Raw genomic sequence first — 21,269 nt, 5'->3', positions numbered from 1 at the left:
TACATCAACAAAAGCACATGACTGTGTTCCAATAAAACTTTACTTACAAAAGCAGGTGATGGCCATTCTTGGCCCATAGGCTATAGTTTGTCAGCTCTCTTTTCAGAGCATGCAGGGCAGCAGATTAGATTGAGGTAAATCATAATCTAATTAACAGATTATTAACTTACTTGTTTAATATTATTCCGAGTATTGGTAATATTTTTTCCCTACATAGAAATTTCAGAATTCCCTCTAAATCTGTAAAATCCTTGCCCGTCTCTCCAGTGTTTATTGTATCTTAAAGATAAAATGGCATTTTGAAAGTCACATGCACATCCAGTTAGCTCATGGTTGTATAGACACTGGCTCTTAAGAATAAACACTGTGCAGGGCCCTGTGATAAGTGTGGAGGTGCTGGAAACAGAGTGTGAGCTGTGCTCTCTGCTGTCAGAAAGCTGGGAACAGTTGGCCCTGAGAGAGGATGAGCCTCACGTCGAGGCATAGCACTGTAGGAAATGCACCAATGAGACCATTTTTCCATTTTCTCCATTGTTATCATATTACTGTTTACAACCTGTGAGTTGAATTTTTTTCTTATTGAAGTACAGTTGATAAACAGTAGTACATTAGTTTCAGAAGTACAGCAAAATAATTCAGTTTTATATGTGTATTTTTTTCAGATAATTTTCCATCATAAATTATTACAAGCTATTGAATATAGTTTCACAGAGCCCCTGGCTTGATTCTTTTCTGTCCTGTGTTATCTGGTATCAAAACAGCTTTTTGGAACCTTCATGTTCCTTGGGTGTATAACTTTGCCATCCTACTTTGGGTAAAAATCTTCTGTATCTCAACTGAGCAAAATGGTCTTTCTTGTTCAAAGCAGTTAACATGGTTTTTCTAACTTATTCATTATGCTTATTATGGTTCACAAATCCAGAGGCCTGGTTCTTGCTTTTGAGTATAACCCGATGGTTCACTTTGCGTCTGGATATCATCTATTTCATCTTCGTCTCTCTTGTTGACTTTGGGTCTCTGCTTCTTGCACAAAGTAAGTATGGGTGCAAATAACTATTATGGTGTGATTAAAATTTATAGCTGTATTTACAGTTATTATATTAAACTCTTGCAGCCTTGTCTAACAAGTACAGTTTGGTTCTAATGAACTATATTAAAGCATTTGCAGCATGTGATTCCACAGTATGGCCCATGTAGAGAAGTCATTTGGGTCTTGATGGGACCTTTGATTCTTTTCTCTTTCTTTGAATGAGTTGATGTCTACTCAGCAATAGCAAGCTGACCTTAGAAATTTTTCTGGTAGTGTTTAGTAGTTGGATGGAGAGAACCAAATTTGCCATAAAGTTTTTTGTCCAAGTTAGGACTTTAGATTTTGGCTCTAGGGCTACTAGGGTCTCTTGGTTGTAGGTGCTTGGTGCACTGGGATGAGAAAGATTCTCTGTAGCAAAGGACACCATCCTCACTGCTGTGTGGGTACCAGATGAGCAGGTGTTGGTGTTTATGACATGAATTTACCAGCCCTAAATATTCTATAAGAGCAATATTGAATCACAGTCTTTAATATGGAACAATGAGAATTGTATTTTAGTTTTTTTTTTTCATTTATTTTTATTAGTTGGAGGCTAATTACTTTACATCATTACAGTAGTTTTTGTTATACATTGAAATGAATTAGCCATGGATTTACATGTATTCCCCATCCCAGTCCCCCCTCCCACCTCCCTCTCCGCCCGATCCCTCTGGGTCTTCCCAGTGCACCAGGCCCGAGCACTTATCTCATGTACCCAATCTGGGTTGGTTATCTGTTTCACCCTAGATAATATACATGTTTCAATGCTGTTCTCTTGAAACATCCCACCCTCGCCTTCTCCCAGAGTCCACAAGTCTGTTCTATACATCTGAGTCTCTTTTTCTGTTTAACCATTGCCTTGTTTTTCATGGTTTCCAACTATGGCTGCATTGGACATAGAAAGTGAAATTGCTTGATTGTTCTTGAAACCACAATGACAAAAGCCTTAATAATAACATTATTCCTAATTGTCTACTGTATATTGACAGTGTTGAGATTAAGTTCATTTAATAGTCTTTATGAATTCATAGTGGTTTTAATTTTTTGGGAGGGAGGTTTTAATTGTATTGTGGACTCAATCAAATGATAGTAAAAGTATAAGTAATATTGTCATTATATGTAAATGATTTAAATGTTATAAAGGAGTTATCTTAATAAAGTGATAGAAGGAACTGGCCTCAAGGTCAAAAACAGGACTGACTTTTAACCCCCTCTTCTTCCTCATTTAGCTTTGAATGTCGGGCAGGTTGGCCTGATACTGTCCTATGCTCTCAACATCTTGGTGTTCCCATGGTGCATCAGGCTAAGTGTTGAAGTTGAGAATATGGTGATGTTTATCTTAACATTCTTAACCTTGTACTACTTCTTGCCATTAAAAAGTATAAAAGGAATTCTTATGTAAAATATTAAAACTTGTTTTTACATCTAGCTCACAGAGTTTTTTATATCCTCCTCCATCTGTTTAAAGCTAATCTAAAAAAGTACATCTTTTTCTCAGTCTTATGTGTGCCATGTCAGCAGGTTTTTATTCATCACAAAATGTCTTCACATGTAATAAATGTCTCTGTAGGAGGGAGGTTTTGAAATCTTGGAGAGAATATAAACCGGTTTGGGGGCAGGTTGTTTATTATTGCTTCTTAACTGGTAATTCCTCATTCTTGGTAAAAAAAAGAATTCAATATTTTGTAGTTCTTTGTTTAATTGATAGATATCTGTCCCTGCCTCATTTTAGCATTTATTCTTGTTTGTGTTAAAACCCTGAATTTGCTGGTATCCATCCTTTTTGGTAGAATAAGCCACTTCTCTGAATATGCTATCAAAGGTGTCAAGTTATTTTTGTTTAGGAGGCCTTGGTCATTATTTAAATTATATTTTCCTTTGAGTATTGCATATTGGCCCAAAGAGAGAAAAACAATAAAAATGTAATATTTGCATTTCTCTCTTCTAATAGAGTAGAAAGTGAGAAATTATTAAAATGAGGTTTGATGACCATCCAGTTCTACTCCTCTATAATACGTGGCCCTTTTATAACCACTGATTAGTGTTCATAAGTATTCTTTTCTTTGACCAAATTCTTTTTATTCAGATGTGGAAAGTAAATAAATAAAATCTTTGCATTCATTGATCTAATTCTTTTAGTTTTAATATAATGCTGAAGGAAGCAGCCCTAAGTGAAACTGTTACAGGATGATGAATAAGTTTACAAATCATCAAAGGAGTCATCACACTCCTACTTCAGTCCTTTGCAGATGCTAAGACCTGGAATATTCTTAACCATAAAAAGCAGATATAAAGATATAAAAACAGAATGCCTTATTTACAGTCTCTGAACATCCATAAATAAAACCCTCTGTTCCTAAACCACATGATGTCATATATGTTTCAGATGATTTCAGTAGAAAGGGTGATAGAATATACAGAGCTTGAGCAAGAAGCACCCTGGGAACTCAAGTTTCGTCCACCACCAGACTGGCCCAACAATGGAATGATTGCCTTGAGCAATGTGAACTTCAAGTACAGCTCAGATGGGCCTCTGGTATTGAAGGACCTGACAACAGACATTAAACCAGGAGAAAAGGTTTGTTTAAGCCATTTGCCTCTTTAAAATTCAGCTGAAGATTTAGTGCCACATCTGCTGTTGACTTTCTTGTGTGTGTTGGGGGTACTCTTTGTTCTTCATGGATGCAGATTAGATCAGTGACAACACAGGTGAATCTCTCTTGATAACTGACCAGGTGATGGGGATCCCAGTATTCCTTTCCCTGTGTTGTGAACTCCCTCATGGTGGTTGGTGGGTCCTGGGCTCCTGAACTGTAACTTAGCCTGACCCAGGACGCTATATTGACACCTGATTATTCATGTGGATTCTGAGAAGTCAGCTTTGACTCACTGTCTCTAACTCTCCAATATCTCCTTTTCTTCCCCATCCATTCTTCTTTGTATTTCTGAAATATTCTCTTCTTCCTGTGATGCCCTTCAGCTATAGCCTCCTCCTCTGTCCTTTGACCCTTCCCGTAGACTTGTCCTCCACTAACCCACACTCAACTGTCATCCTCCTGCCCTGCCCCCACAGACTGCTTCTTTCTGAAGCACAGATCTAATCCTTACTGGACTGGGCGGGCTGCTGCTGGAACCACAGGGCAGTCCTAGATCCATTCTAGCAGGGATTGTGTGGCCAGCTCAGAGCCACCAGAGAAGAGCCCAAAATTATGATTCAGTCAGGGGTGAAAAACCAGAGCCCTCCATGGAGGCAGAGTTTGGAGATTCAAAGTTGATGAAAGGAAACTGAGAGGAGCAGGGAAGATTCCAGGTGGAAGATGGCAGAAAGGTTTGTGACCTGGTCCTGTCAGCACCCATGTCTGCAAGTGATGTTCCTTTCCCATGCAGCTTGAGGCTCTCAGCTTGGACCAGGGCAGAGTCTTGAAGAAGAGACTAAACCAGAACAGACAAGGCAATAGGCATCTCTTCCCCACTTACCTCTCCAACCTCAAGTCCTCATGTTCACACACTCCCCAAGACTCAGGTTGTGTGTAGATTCTCCTAAAGCACTGCATCCTCCCCGCTTCCAGTGTGCACACACTGCCCTCTCTACTTCAGAGACCCTTCCCCTTGGTCATCTTGAGGTTAAAGCCTCCTCATTTTCTGAGTTAATTCTAATGTGTCTGCTTCCCAATTCCTTCTAATTTTGTATACCCTTAAGATAGCACTTATCGTACACCTGTGCTTATAGCAGCATTAGTCATTGTACCCAAAAGCAGGAAGCAACCCAAGTATTCATCAAGAGGTGAATGGATAAATAAAATGTTATTCACTCACTGTCTCAGCCAGCAGTCCCTCAGCACCCTCTATGTGCCCTGCAGAATGCTATTTTCTGGAGAACAGAGCTAAAAAGAAGATGTTCCCTGATCCTTACAATATAATATTATTCAGCCTTAAAGAGGAAGGAATTTCTGACCCATGGATAAACCTTGAGTACATCATACAAAATGAAATATGCCAGACACACAAGAAACAAATACTATATAATTCCACTTGTATGGGGTTCCTAGAGTAGTCAAATTACCTAAGACAGAAAGTAGAATGATGGTCACCAAGCACAGAGGGATGGAAAGTAGGGAGTTATTGTTTAATGAGTATAGAATTTAAGTTCTACAAGACAAAGAATAAATGGCAAGAAATATTCTGGAGGTTTGTTGCACAACAATATGAAAACTTAAGACTAAACTGTCAATTTAAATATAGTTAAATTGGCAAAGTGTATGTTATATGTATTTTACCACAATGAAAATAAAAGAGCATCTTGACATGTTTTGTAATTCTGAGTCTATGTCTCAGAGTACCCTAAGGCTTCTAAAGATCAGGGAACTGAAAGGTTGTTGCTGAACGATAAGACGCCGGGATTCTTGGCCTCCGGAGGAGACGAATTCAATTCGGGGCCAGAGACTAGGCTGGATCGCTCAGAGCTTTTGTGTAATAAAGTTTTATTAAAGTATAAAGGAGATAGAGAAAGCTTCTGACATAGGCATCAGAAGGGGGCAAAAGAGTACCCCCCCCCTCCTAGTCTTTAGCTGTATGTTATATAGTCACTCACAGTCTGTTAATGAAAAGAAAGGAATGTCATAAAATTTAGAATAGCACCAGATAATTCATCCCTGGCCATAAAACGATTGACTTGAATCTTGTAGAAAGGCAGAATACCAACAAATAGTTTCGTTTACATAGATTAGGGGACCAATACCTGAATAAGTAAGTTAGGCCGTTTGGCGGAACCAACTTGAAGATAGAGTCTGGGGTACATTAACATAGCTTAAGACAACATTTCTATAAGAAAAAGAAATGTATTGGTTAACTCAAGGTTTGAGAGTGGTTAGCTTTAGGTGAGACCAGGTGTCACGGCAACAGAGCATTTTAAGAGAAACCTCCTTTTAAATTTGTATAGAGAAGGAAAAACATATCGCTGGTTTTTTTCCTCCTGCCGCTTAAGAGAGATAAAAATGTCTGGCACTTGCAGCCTCTTTCCTCCGTTTGGAGACCCCTGGCCTTCCTGCCTGTTACCCTCTCAGAACATCTTATTTTGAGCTCTGTTCCCCAGAAAGTGTTCTGCAGGGCACAGAGAGAGTGCTGAGGACTGCTGGCTGTGAGGTTGAGTGAGTAATACATGGAGAAGTGCAACCAATAACCAAAACACACACACAAGGCAACTCCTTGTAAGTAACCAGTTTTCTAGATGTGTTAAATACTTTAGGAACTGCTCTTTAAAACTCAGACCCACCTAGTGGACTGTAGCCATATTTAATGAATGGTGCCCTTGTGACTCTCTGTGATGCTATGGACTGCAGCCCTCCAGGCTCTCCTGGCCATGGTATTTTCCAGGCAAGAATACTAGAATGGATTGCCATTTCCTTCTCCAGGGGTCTTCCGGACCCAGGGATCGAACACAGGTCTCTTACCTCTACTTGCATTGGCAGGCGGATTCTTTACCACTAGCACCACCTGGGAGGCTCCTGTGACATGAAAGAATGTTAAATTTATGCCCAAATGATATCCAGGGCCTGGAGGAGGGCATGACAACCTACTCCACTATTCTTGCCTGGAGAATTCCCATGGACAGAGGAACCTGGCAGGCTACAGTCCAGAGAGCAACTTCAGTTAGTCACACGGCAAAAGCTTACTCCTAAGTATTTCCAGTTTCCATGTAGGTTGGGAAAATAGTAACTGTATCTCATGATGCAATCCTATTCTTAAAATCACTATAGGTGATGTTTGGTTACTAGCAGTTAAGTATGTCCATCAGATTTCCCACTGTAAACATAATTCTGTCAATTTGCTCCTGTCTTAAATTTCCCCCAAGGACATCAAATATGAATTACCTATATCTTAGGAACATAACATATTTGTATTTTTATATCTTAAAACTCTCAAATCATAGGACTAGCTGAGCTTCTAAAATGTTTGAGGGATGATTGAATCTGGAGACTGAATTAATAACTGCGATTACATGACTTTTGATTTGTGTCATGGTCCACTCACAGTATCACTGTTAGCTTCATTTCTGTATTTAAAGATTATAACCGGGCAGCAAGTTCATCAAGTGATTTCACTCCATCTGTGTACATCCTCAGGTTTCCTCTCCTGCTCACCTGTCCCAGCCTTCCGTCACTCCTGGACACCCTTTTGTGTTGGATTTGATTGACAGAGGTTGCTGGGAATGTGGGAGTGAGCCACACCATCTGAAGTGGGGCTTTATTCTCTTTCCCTCATTTCTTCTGCTGTCCCAATTCCTGGAAGTTAGAGTAAATGGGAAAAATTAATAGGTACTATGCTGGTTTCTAATTTATAGAAAAAATAGCAAGCAAAAATAAAAACCCAAAATGAGGTAAATAGCACCCTAGGCTTCCTGTGCAGATCCTGAATGTGGATTGAGCTTTTCATTTAAATGATTTGATGGTTTATTTGATCATTTTAGAGAGTCCTGGGCCATTTTTCAGCTCTAGAGGTAGATTGATTTTGGTTTGTTTTATATATATGTGCATGTGTGTGTGTGTGTGTGTGTGTATACATATTCTTTTTAAAAATTTTATTTATTTTAATTGGAGGCTAATTATTTTACAATATTGTAGTGGTTTTTACCATACATTGACATGAATCAGCCATGGGTGTACATGTGTTCCCCATCCTGAAACCCCCTCCCACCTCCCTCCCCATCCCATCCCTCAGGGTCATCCCAGTGCACTGGCCCTGAATGCCCTGTCTCATGCAGTGAACCTGGACTGGCGATCTATTTCACATATGGTAATGCACATGTTTCAATGCTATTCTCTCAAATCATCCCACCCTTGCCTTCTCCCACAGAGTCCAAAAGTCTGTTCTTTACATCTGTGTCTCTTTTGCTGTCTCGCGTATAGGGTCATCGTTACCATCTTTCTAAATTCCATATATATGTGTTAATATACTGTATTGGTGTTTTCCCTTCTGACTTACTTTTTTTCTTGCTCGGAGTTATTACTTGGATAATATATTTTTATAGATGCTTACTAGACCTTGATATAATGTGAAAATATGCTAGTTTCCTACATTTTCTTCTTGTTTATATATTTCCTCAGCAACCCATCCCCCGACTCCCAAATTGTCCCACTTTCTCTACCAGCTTCCTAATTCCTCATGACTCAGACTGTGGTGCCAGGGTCAACAGCACCTGCATCTATTGGAGCTTCTTAGAGATGAAGAATCCCATTCTTATCCAGACTTCTTGACTCAGCATCACATTTGAACAAGACCTCCTAGTAAAGTCCTTTCTCTCCCATAGACAGTGTTTGATGACTCATAACCCATGATTTCCATGAAATATTCTTTGACAGCTTGAAATCAAGCTCATGAATCACCTAAACCCCTCTTATGTCTAAGCATGAGACTCTAGAAAGTTCTGTATCACTTACCACCCTACAGATTCATATTTATATTCTGCAAATCATGCCTTTACAGTATAATCTAAGACTGTGTGATTCCACTGCATTTCTTTACATCATTCAGTGAGTCTATCTTCATCACAGGCAGTTTTCACCCTGCTACAGTCTTCCCCACACCAGCCTCCTGCAGGGACTGGAGGGATTTCCTACAGGCTCAGCCCTGCCTGGACTTGGAGTCAGAGACAGCCCTGCACAGCTATGTATGTGCAGCTCTGTCACCACCTGATGGGGTCCAAAATGAGCCTTGCTGCCCCAAGCAGTGCCTGAGGTCTGTTCGGCCTGTTTCCTGGGGAAGCTGGTGTCCCACTTAGCTGCAGGGTTCTTCCCCAGCCCACCTGTAGGTGCTGGTTTTTCCTGATGACAGCCTGCCCGCCTGATCTCAGTCATGCTCTTCATTCAGAGATTTTGTCCTTCTTGTCCCAACCACTACTTTATACTCACCCGTATCCACGTCTTGCTTAAACTCTCTGGCCATAGGATCTCCATGTTAGGTCTGTTCCTTTAACTGTAGCTACACTTCTCCCCACTGTCTCTGTTCTAGTTAGCCAGAGGGACGTAATAGGGAGTCAGGCCAACCAGGTGATAAAGAGGCCATCAGCAGAATGGAAAAGAACCTGACAGACGTGGGATAAGTACCATCCTGGCACTTAAAAACTTTATTAATTCAGGCAGACTAGTTAATCTAACTAAGCTTTGATCTTCTCTTTTGAAAAATGGGGGTGACAGGACCTAATCTCTAAGGTAGTTGTACAACTTAAACAACATAAGATACATAAAACACCCAGCATGGAGATCAGCATGCAGTACATGTTTGGACAAAGATAGCTGTCATTTTCATAAGGTGTAAAATGACCATAACCACTTGTACTTTGTTTACTTATAAATGAAGTTTAGCCATTTGCAATTGTATTTATGGCTATAGAATCAGTCTGCTATGTCTGTCTCTCTGTCCAGTTTATCATATTCTTAAACAATATAGTAATAGATCTTTCATACATTTATCCAGCCTGAGTTAAAAACCTCAGCTTCCTACAGAAGCCTCTTTTGCACAGGACACCATAGGTAAAACAAATAATACAAAGGCAAATCCAATGCAGATCCTACTGTCAACACATATAGTCCAATTAAAGAACAAGAAAAATGCTGTATTGACTTTGTAAGAACTTTTATGGAAGTTTATTAAAAGATGGTATAACATCTGTTAGGGTTGAAACAAGCCCCCATGAGGGGACAAGTACAGCATTTCCAAGGAATTACACAGGCTTTAGTGACTAAAGAGAGGCTTTAGTGACTTGTTAAAATTCTAGCAGGCGGAAATGTATGTGAAAGTCATTCCAGGAAGTGGGGCTAGCATAAGCAAAGCACGATGCTCTGTTTCTGTGAATGAAGACCTAAGCACCTGGTATTCAGTTAAGTGAACTATCAGATGTATAACACACTTTCATGTTCAACTCCACAACTACCTAGTGACCCCAAGGAAACTGACTCATGGACGTGAAGGATGGAGAGGTCAGAGATCCTGGGGTGGAGTGATGGGCGCAGAACCAGCCTTCGCGAGGTTAATCTGAGAAGTGAGAGCACGTGCACCAGAGTGGGCAGACGTGAGAGGCAGGGAGCCAGGAACTCTTGTGCCTCCAGGAAGATGTCCTGGGAACGTGATTCCACTTTTTGAAATCAAACTGATGTAAAATTAAAACAAAGTTATAACACATGGGTTTGTGAATGTGCAGGGAAACAGCTGACAGTAGAAATTGCTATCTATTTCTGGAGGTAGTTTGGCAGTACTTAAGAATCTACTTTAAAAATGTTCATACCTGTTTCTTGGCAGTTCCACATATGAGAACTTATCTTAAGAAAATAATGACAGTTGTTTGCAAAGATTCGGCTTCAAGGATATTTAACACACAGTTATTTATAATGGCAAAATTAGAGACTGCCTAAATATCCTCCAATAGGGGGTTTATTAAATAAATTATCACACATACTATAATATTGTATAGTCATTAAAATAAATATTTTTAGTGAATATTAAATGAAAACAACTTGCAATATGTTCATATCTCATTTTGTTTAAATGAGTTTTTGTATTCAACATACACACACATAGACACACACACATCCAGAAACAAAATACATCAATATCTTAGGAATGGATTTATTGGAGTGCAGGGTGATGACTAGTATTTATTTACTTTCTAGATTTATTTGCATTGATTATGATTAATAAAAAGATTTACAAAAAGCAATTTAATAAGATTATCCCATTTTAATAATGGCTCCACAGACCACATAGCCTGGCACACAGGTGACATTAATTTGTTGGATTAAAAACTTCTTGCAGCCAAGAGTAAACACTTAATAGATGGTTGTTGGAAAATAAATGAAAGACTTGGTATTAGACAAAAAATTAAAAAAATAAATAAATAAATAAAAGTACACTTAAAAAAAAAAAAGACCTTCTTTAACAAGATGTGTCACATGCAATGCATTTGTTGTCACTGAAGACTTACAAAGACTTAGAAGCATGTGAATAGGAAAAAAATTAGGGAGAATAAAGAATAAAGCATATGGAAACATAAGAAAAGTTCCAAAGAGGAGATAAGGAGTGTGTATATTGGTAAAGTTAATTATTTTACTTCTTAGCACTGCCTCAATTCTGAAACCTTGGAAATTTTGATTTGAAGTTAATAGTAATCACTGTTAACTTTCACCTTGTTCATATCTCTCACATTTCTACCTTTCTCATCTAAGATTTTTGAGAATTACAAAATATTTTCTTAAGATTTTAAGGCATTAATGTACAGAACAGACTTTTGGACTCTGTGGGAGAAGGCAAGGGTGGGATGTTCTGAGAGAATAGCATTGAAACAAGTATACTATCAAGAGTGAAACAGATCAGCAGCCCAGGTTGGATGCATGAGACAAGTGCTCAGGGCTGGTGCACTGGGAAGACCCAGAGGGATGGGATGGGGAGGGAGGTGGGAGGGGGGATCGGGATGGGGAACACATGTAAATCCATGGCTGATTAATGTCAATGTATGGCAAAACCACTACAATACTGTAAAGTAATTAGCCTCCAACTAATAAAAATAAATTAAAAAAAAGATTTGTTTGTTTTTTTAAAAGCTAATACAGCCTGTTACTCACATAATGATTATGGTCATTAAAATAAGGGATTGAGTCATGAAACATTGCAGGTATAGAATCTGTAGGCCTTGGTACCATGCTGGAATCAGGGAAAGCTGGAAATAAAGGGGACAGTTGAGCCTGGGAAAGAAGTAATGAGTTTAAAGTAGGAAAGGCAGAAGAAGTGGCTGTTTTGTGGGGGTATTTGATGTTAATCATGTGGGGTTCAATGCATCAGTATGGAGATAGATCCGGGGGCAAATGTTAACAAATTGGTGTGGTTGTCAGAGACCAACCCTGGCCTGGTTGGAAAAACAGAAGGGAGCAGTTGTAAAGATGAGGTAAGATTGTTTCCAAGTACCTTTGGATTTAGGAATGTGAAATTAACTGATATTGGTGACATTCCCCACAGGCACTTAGCACAACCTTTTGGTGACCTGGGAAAGACTTCCAGACATAGCTTTGAAAACTGAATGGTAGAAATAGCCCGAGCCAGATTTTCTTTGAGTTGCCTTTTTGTTGCTCTCCTTTATGGAGTTTATAGCTCATAGTCCTGCTCACAGACATTCTTACAGCACAGTTCTCACCTATGTCCTGATGTGTTTTGATTCACATATAAGAACACCCAGAAATACAGGCATACCTGGTTTTATTGTGCTTTACTGATACTGCATTCTTTGCAAGTTGAACATTTGTGGCAACCCTGCCTCAAACATGTGGATCAGTACCATTTTCCCTACAGAATTTGCCTACTTCATGTCTCTGGGTCACATTTTGGTAATTCTCACAATATTTCAAACATTATTATTATATTTGTTATGATCTGTGATCAATGATCTTTGATGTTACTACTATAATTTGCCAGAGCTCAGTTGATAGCATTTTTAAACAATAAAGTTTTTTTTTGAATTAAGATACTAATACTGTTTTTTAAGATGTAACACTATTGCTCACATAACAGACTATAGTGTAGCATACACATAACTTTTATATGGATGGGGAAACTAAAAAAGTGTGACTTGTCTTATTGTAATACTTATTTTATTGCGGTGGTCTGGAACTGAACCTGACATGTTGCCCAGATCAGTCTGTACACAGAATATATGAGCTATGCATGTATGCTGAAGAACCTGCCTATACCCAGAAAATGACCCATCAGTGTTAAATAAATTAAGATAGAAAATTGGCTACAAAGATAAATCAACTAAAGCTACTCTTCTTACATGTAATCTCTGTAAAGATAAATTCCTTTTTGAAGTTCCATTATTGATCTTACAGAATAAGCTTTGGAACTTTGAAGGTATTCAAATGAGAAAATATGTAAGGTTCCCAGAATATAATCCGTGCTCAGAAAGATTTAATTCTTGTCTCTTTAAAGCTGTGAATTTTAAAAATTTACTGACTGAATTAACTTACAAATGATTGAAAGCGTGTCTTATGCCCATCATCAATCCCAAATTCCTAAACAGAGATGAAATCATCTTTTGAGAAGCTCTCACTAGGGAATCTGCAGTTATGCAAGCTCATTGCTATAAAAAAAGCCAGTTTCTGCATACATGCTTTTATTTATTTTTATTGAAGTATGGTTGATTTACAATGTTGTGTTACTGTCAGGTGTACAGCAAAGTGATTCAGATGTATAGATTCTTTTTCCTTATTTTTTATTTATTTATTTTCATTTATTTTTATTAGTTGGAGGCTAATTACTTTACGGTATTGTAGTGGTTTTTGTCATACATTGACATGAATCAGCCATGGATTTACATGTATTCCCCATCCGAATCCCCCCTCCCACCTCCCTCTCTACCTGATCCCTCTGGGTCTTCCCAGTGCACCAGGCCCGAGCACTTGTCTCATGCATCCAACCTGGGCTGGTGATCTGTTTCACCCTAGATAATATACATGTTTCGATGCTGTTCTCTAGAAACATCCATATAGGTTATTACAAAATACTGAGTATAGTTCCTTGTGCTATATGGTGAAGTGAAGTTGCTCAGTCGTGTCCTACTCTTTGTGACCCCCATGGACTGTAGCCCACCAGGCTCCTCCATCCATGGGATTTTTGCAGGCAAGGGTACTGGAGTGGGTTGCCATTTCCTTCTCCAGGGGATCTTCCTGACCCAGGGATTGAATCTAGGTCTCCCACATTGCAGGCAGATGCTTTACCATCTGAACTACCAGGGAAGCTATAGGGTAGGACCTTTATATTTTATATATGGCAACGTGTATGTGCTGTGCTATGTTTAGTCGCTCAGTCATGTCCACTCTTTGCGACACCATGGTCTATAGCCTGCCAGGCTCCTCTGTCCATGGGGATTCTCCAAGCAGGAATACTAGAGTGAGTTTCCATGCCTTCCTCCAGAAGTAGTGTGTATATGTTACTCCAAAATTCCTAATTTATCCCCCCACCACTTTCCCCTTTGGTAATCATAAATTTGTTTTCTGTCTGTGAGTCTGTTTCTGTTTTGTAAATAAGTTCATTTGTATGTTTTCTTTTTTAAGATTCCACGTGTAAGTGATAACATGATATTTTCTTTGCCTTTGTCTGATTTACTTCACTTAGTGTAATCTCTAGGTCCATCCATGTTGCTGCAAATGGTAACATTTCATGACTTTTTATGGCTGAGTAGTATTCCCTTTATATATGTATCACATCTTCTTTATCCATTCCTCTGTTAATGGACATTTAGTTTGCTTCCATGTCTAGGCTACTTTATATAGTGCTCTGCATACATGCTTATAGCACACAGTGAAAAGCCAACTTTTATAATACAGTTTCATTCCTAACCAGCATTTTACCTGCATTATTGTGATTCTCTGATCTTATTTTTAATGTACCTAATTTCTTTCTGCCTTGGTTTTAAATAACCAGACTGATACTTGACATATATCTTTCCAAGGTTTAACTAGAAGTATTCATTGGTTTGTAAAATGCCTTTTGAACTGTTCAGATGAAAGGTTCCATGTAAATAGCAAATGTTGTTTGTGTTGTTGTTGATTTTATTATATGTGTTTGCCTACTGGCTGCTGTCTCCTAAGACACTGAGATGAGTATTTTGTAACTTTAAAATGATTCCTTTCAAGACAGAACATAACCAAGGCATCTAATACCTTGAAGTGGTTTAGTTTCTCTACCAGAGAATGTGTGTGTGCTCAGTCGCTCAGTCGTGTCTGACTCTTTGCGACCCTATGGACTGTAGCCTGCCATTCTCCTCTGTCCATGGGATTCTCCAGGCAAGAATACTGGAATGGGTTGCCATTTCCTACTCCAGGGAATCTTTCCAACCTAGGGATTGAACCTGAGTGGTTGACGTCTCCTGCATTGGCAAGCAGGTTCTTTACCACCAGCGCTACCTGGGAAGCCCAGAGAATAAGCCCTTTTAAATAATAGAACTCTGGGAAAATGTATACTTATTTATATGTAACAGTTCTTATTTGATGTGTTGATATCTCTATGAGATTATCCACAAAATTATCAAGGTTCAAAATACGCAGATAGTAGAAATAAAAATTAAAGTTTTATTTCTTATGAAACACTTAGGCAACTTCTGAATTTTTGTTGCTAGTAGATTGATTCTGTTATTTTTAACTCTTCTTTGGACCAGAGGATCTCAACCTGAAGACATATGTCAACATCTGACATTTTTGGTTGACAGTTTAGGGGTGCTTCTGGCCTCTAGTGGGTGGAGCTCATGGCTACTGCTAAACATCTTACAGTATACAGGACAGCCTCCCACCCCACAAAAATGAAGTATTTAAACAAAAATGTCAATAGTGCCATGGTTGAAAAATGTATAGACTATATTCAATATAGAGCTTTTAAAATTCATCTTCAGCCAACAGGGTTTCTCCCAGATTTGTTGCATATTGTTAGTTCTTAATCCCTCCTGGATCTCTTCACAGGTTGGCATCGTGGGAAGAACAGGAGCTGGAAAAAGTTCTTTCATTGCTGCGCTCTTTAGATTGTCAGAGCCTGAAGGTAGAGTTTGGATTGATAAGATCTTGACAACCGAAATTGGACTTCATGATTTAAGGAAGAAAATGTCAATCATACCTCAAGTATGTACATCAGAACATTCTCACATTTTCTTTTCATCCAGTATCTAAGTTTGATTGCTTTTAATTTGATTGATTTTAAAAAGGAATGAAAGGGTTAATATTTTCCCCCTCAGTAGAGCATATTTTTAACAACAGGTATTTTCAACAGATACTTTAATCAGAAACCAGGTTTTATTATTTGTTCTTTTGGTTTGTGTGTATGTGATTTAATAACTTATCCAGATAGATTTCTAGACTCAAAATTTTGCTAGATGCCACAATCTTATCCGCTGATAACACACAATTCTGAGAACAATATGATACATGATTTAGCACTGGAGAGGATTCTATAGGGAAACACAGGTTGTGTCTTACTGATGGAATTTTGCTGGGGGAAATAAAGTTAACTTTTTAAAGGTGATTATCTCCCTGCAGTGCTTTTTGTGAAACTGTGGGGCTTTAAGAACTACAAAGTGTATGGATGCTTTGGGGAGACTTTAATAAATGAGTGATTAATAAAAGATTTTAATGAGTCAAGCAAATCACTTCAGCATTCTTGCGTTGAGAACCCAATGAACAGTATGAAAAGGTAAAAAGATATGACACTGAAAGATGAACCCCTCAGGTCAGTAGGTTTCCAATATGCTACTGGAGAAGAGTGAAGAAATAGCTCCAGAAGGAATAAAGAGGCTGAACCAAAGTGGAAGCAACACCCGGTTGTTGATGTGTCTGGTGGTAAAAGTAAAGTCTGATGCTATAAAGAACAGTATTGCATAAGAGCTGGAATGTTAGGTTCATGAATCAAGGTAAATTGGAGTGGTCAAACGGGAGATGGCAAGAGTGAACATTGACATTTTAGAAATCAGTGAACTAAAATGGATGGAAATAGGTGAATTTAATTCAGATGACCATTATATCTACTACTGTGGGCAAGGATCTCTTAGAAGAAGTGGAGTAGCACTCATAATCAACAAAAGCATCTGAAATGCAGTACTTGGGTGCAATCTCAAAAATGACAGAATGATGTTGGTTTGTTTCCAAGGCAAACCATTCTATATCACAGTAATCCAAGTCTATGCCCCACAACTAATGCTGAAGAAGGTGAAGTTGAATGGTTCTATGAAGACCTACAAGACTTTCTAGAACTAACACCAAAAAAGATGTCCTTTTCATCAAAATCATTGCAGATGGTGACTGCAGCCATGAAATTAAAAGACACTTGCTCCTTGGAAGAAAAACTATGACAAACCCAGACAGCATATTAAAAAGCAGAGACATCACTTTGCTGACAAAGGTCTGTATAGACAAAACTGTGGTTTTTCTAGTAGTCATACACGGATATGAGAGTTGGACTGTAAAGAAGGATGAGTGCCGAAGATTTGATGCTTTCAAATTGTGGTGTTGGAGAAGATGCTTGAGAGTCTTTTCAACAACAAGGAGATCAAGCAAGTCAATACTAAAGGAAATCAACTCTGAATATTCTTTGGTAGGACCGATGTCAAAATTGAAGCTCCAATACTTTGGCCTCTTGATGTGAAGAACTGGCTCTTTAGAAAAGACCCTGATGCTGGGAAAGATTACAGGAAGGAGGAGAAGGAAGGACAGAGGATGAGATGGTTGGATGGCATCATTGACCCAACGGACATGAGTTTGAGCAAACTCTGGGAGATAGTGAAGGACTTGGAAGCCTGGTGTGCTGCAGTCTATGGGGTCACAAAGAGTCAGACACACCTTAGTGACTGAACAACAACAGCAACAAACAGGCAAGCAGTAGAGAGTAGTGAAGAAGAATATGGGATATGGAATTCCATCTCTGTGCACCTCAATTTTCTCTCCCTTACAAGGCAGCTAACAAGTACCAACTCTTTGAGCTATTGTGAGGACTTAATAGGTCTGTGTGTGGAATGCTTCATATAAAACCAGTATCTGGTTGCTGTCATGGTAGAAAGTTGAATTGACCATTTCTTCTTGGTCTCTGATTCTGTTTTCCTTTGTTCTGCTTCTTAAAGAAGTATAATTTTCAGGAAATATTTTGGCGATTCTCTAAAATGTAACAAAAGTGAATAAGTATAGATCAAAACAGGAAGATATTTCTCCTAGTGCTATGTCCTTCACTTGAACAGTATCAGTTTAGAAACAACTTTATTCGCTTATGTGTCATGGGCTAATAAATGTCAGAAGATACTAAAAATCTTAGCCCTCCCTAGCCAAGAGTCCTTTCTCTTTACAGTGTCTTGCTGACTACAGAGATGGAGAAAGTCTGTTGACTTGATTACTTAAAGTTACTTGTCTGAGTGCAGAAAGCTTACATCCCCCTTCCTCAAAGGAGTAGGAAGCAGTGATGTTTGTGTCTCAACACCCTGATTTAGGGAACCTAGGAAGCTGAGAGGAGACTCTGCAGAGGCGGAGCCCAAGGCTGTTTCTTTGAGTTGCCCCACCTAGGTGAGCCAGGCCCACACCATCTTCCCTGGCTCCCTCCTCCCTGTGATCCTGGGAGCAGCAGCGAGCTTCTGGGGTCATCTCTCTCTCTCTCCCCTCTAGGCTCATCCCCATCACTGTTGACCCCACCACGAGCAAGTCAGAACTGGGGGAGATGTGATAGCAGCAAGGACCTGCATAGGAACCATAGGCAGGGAAATGGTGTCATAGAGCACCAATCCTAGAGTCATGGGGGGTGGCAGAAAGCTTTCAGAAACAAATACTATATTCTTAAGAAAGTACTCCTCAATTTATGTTCAAAATTTCAGGAATAAGTAAAAACTGAAAGCACTTCCGAGGTACTTTCCTTAAACAACAGGGAGCTGAAGTGTATGCATCATTTATACTCATGTTGTGAAGCAGTTATGTTCCTCAGAAAGAACACAATGGAGTGATTACATTCAAGTAGTAGCTGCTTATCTAAAAGAATCTGAAAAAGTAGATTTCAAAACTTGTTTGGATGACTCTCTGCACCTAGAGACCATTATGCTATTTGCACAAAGAAAATGTTTTCAGTTGAAGAGAGATTCCTTGCAAATTGAGTGTTTATGATTGCAGATCAAGGGTTGGCACAGATCAGCACAGATCTGTTTATTATGATTAAATGGATTCATTTTTATATGTAATAGATTTTTGAATAATCAAGGCAAAAGTTAGGTATTTTTTTAAATAGCCCACTCTGCTCTTTTGGTATTTCTATTTCCCAAGTTTTCTACAGTAGGTTGAAAGAGGTAAACCAGAGCTGTCTCTCTCTAAGACATCCCAAATTACCTGGCTTTCTTTCCCTTTTTTCTTCGTTGAGAACAAAACTCAGAAGAGGTGGATGTTCTATTACTAGTAAACAAATACACCTGGACTCTAGACCAATGCAGTCAGAAGTCTTTGTTAAATCCCTTTGAACTGCTCCCTGGAGCTACCAAAAGAGAACTTTACAGGACTTATAGTCATTTCTTTTGCCAGCAAACAATATTCTTTCTTCTGAATATGGATGATGATCAGTTCATTTAGAGGCTGCTGCTGCTAAGTCTCTTCAGTTGTGTCTGACTCTTTGTGACCCCATGGACTGTAGCCTGCCAGGCTCCTCTGTCCATGGGATTCTCCAGGCAAGAATATTGAAGTGCCATTTCCTCCTCCAGGGGATCTCCCCGAGCCAGGGATTGAACTCGTTTACCGGCTACAGGATTACAAAAAAAAAAAAGCAAACTAAGATTTAAAACAACTCTGGGTCCTTACTCTTGACACAGGAAGATGAGCTGCACTTTAAATGTTCTCAGATTAGAAATGAGGACAGAGCTTTTAGGACTCAAGGAAGCAGCAGCTGTAGTTACGCTTCATAAACATTAGTGGAGGGCAAGTTTCCTGGTTTGGGACTGAAATCATTAAAACTGTTGTTCTGTATCTGTCCCATTTGTAACCACTTGTATGATTTTTGTCTGGGTCCCAGGCTGTTTTAAGCATCAGGTGAGTGAGTAGGGCTTCTTTGTAAGATAATGAGAGTCTTATCTTCCAGGAGCCTATAAAAAGGGCCAGTAAGACTGAGGTTTTCAGGCTTGCAGTTGTGTTGAGGGATTATCAATTTGCTACACTAAATGCTCTGATTCAGAGTGGCCATTTTTGTGTCACATGTCTAACGTGAACTTAGAGTAGTAACAAGGGAAAAATTACTACTAAATATGGTATGAAGGATTACATTTTAAGTTTCAACTTTATACCATGATGAAAAACAGGTTTGAAGCTAGTACTCCATTTAAAATACTATACTGACTAAAAGCATTTGTTTTCCTGACTCTGCTGTGCCAGCTAACTCTTATTGTTGTTCAGTTGTTATGTCCAACACTTTGTGACCTCATGGACTGTAGCACACCAGGCTCCTCTAGCTCTGTCTAATTCTTATTAAGTGAGATTTAATTGTGTACCTTCAGAAAGAATATACTTAGGCCAATAAATTTAGTGTATATTTATAAGAAGTTTTTATGTTCTACTGTAAATCTCTACACTGAAGTGTTCTGCCTGCACACATCTTTATAATGCTTATTTATAAGATAAGTTTATTTACTTCATTGCCTAAAGGTGGGTGAAAGTGAAAAGTAAAGTCGCTCAGTTGTTTCTGACTCTTTGCGACCCCGTGGACTGTAGCCTACCAGGCTCCTCCATCCATGGGATTCTCCAGGTAGAATACTGGACTGGGTTGCCATTTCAATAATAACATCTGTTGTTATTACTTTTATCCTTATCTACCCTTGCATATGTGTCTACTGTGAGCACTTTTACAGTCAGTTCCACAAGTCATGTTTTAATAGATAATTCACTTTATTCAACAAAATTTGATGAAAATATTACTGATTTTGAAATATATATTTAGCATGTCAAACAAAGGAAAATACTCTAATTTATGAAACTATGTTCTTCCATCTACTACAGCTAAATGAACATGTATAATCTCCCAATATACCCTTTTAAACTAGCAGTATAGATGTAAGTGGGTACCCTTATTGCAATGGGAAATGATTAAATTTAATTTTTAGTTTTAGTTGCTCAGTCTCAGCAAGGAGAGATAAGAAAGCCTTCCTCAGTGATCAGTGCAAAGAAATAGAGGACAACAGTATAATGGGAAAGACTAGAGATCTCTTAAAAAAAATTAGAGATACCAAGGGAACATTTCATGCAAAGATGGGCACAATAAAGGGCAGAAATGGTTTGGACCTAACAGAAGCAGAAGATATTAAGAAGAAGTGGCAATAATACACAGAAGAACTATACAAAATGGATCTTTGTGACCCAAATAATCACGATGGTGAGATCACCCACCTAGGGCCATACATCCTGGAATATGAAGTTCAGTGGACCTTAGGAAGCATCACTATGAATGAAGTTAGTGGAGGTGATGGATGGAATTCCAGTTGAACTATAAAATCCTAAAAGATGATGCTGTTAAAGTGCTGCACTCAACATGCCAACAAATTTGGAAAACTCAGCAGTGGCCACAGGACTGGAAAAGGTCAGTTTTCATTCCAATCCCAAAGAAAGGCAATGCCAAAGAATGTTCATACTACCACACAATTGCACTGATCTCACACACTAGCAAAGTAATG

At 38.9% G+C, this 21,269-nt stretch overlaps 1 protein-coding gene across 1 annotated transcript in view; it reads left to right on the top strand.

Annotated features, from left to right (window-relative positions):
- LOC110149702 (ATP-binding cassette sub-family C member 4-like) overlaps positions 1-21,269 on the top strand; it is a 326,525-nt gene that overhangs the window by 266,422 nt on the left and 38,834 nt on the right. The window contains 4 exon segments of the mRNA XM_070471511.1: positions 923-1,033; positions 2,299-2,396; positions 3,456-3,647; positions 15,565-15,720. Of these exon segments, the coding sequence (XP_070327612.1) occupies positions 923-1,033; positions 2,299-2,396; positions 3,456-3,647; positions 15,565-15,720 (557 nt within the window).

The sequence above is a fragment of the Odocoileus virginianus genome, chromosome 8 (assembly GCF_023699985.2).
Source record: "Odocoileus virginianus isolate 20LAN1187 ecotype Illinois chromosome 8, Ovbor_1.2, whole genome shotgun sequence".
Lineage (NCBI taxonomy): Eukaryota > Metazoa > Chordata > Mammalia > Artiodactyla > Cervidae > Odocoileus > Odocoileus virginianus.
The sequence above is the reverse complement of the archived record's forward strand: the minus strand, read 5'-3'. Positions and strand labels throughout refer to the sequence as shown.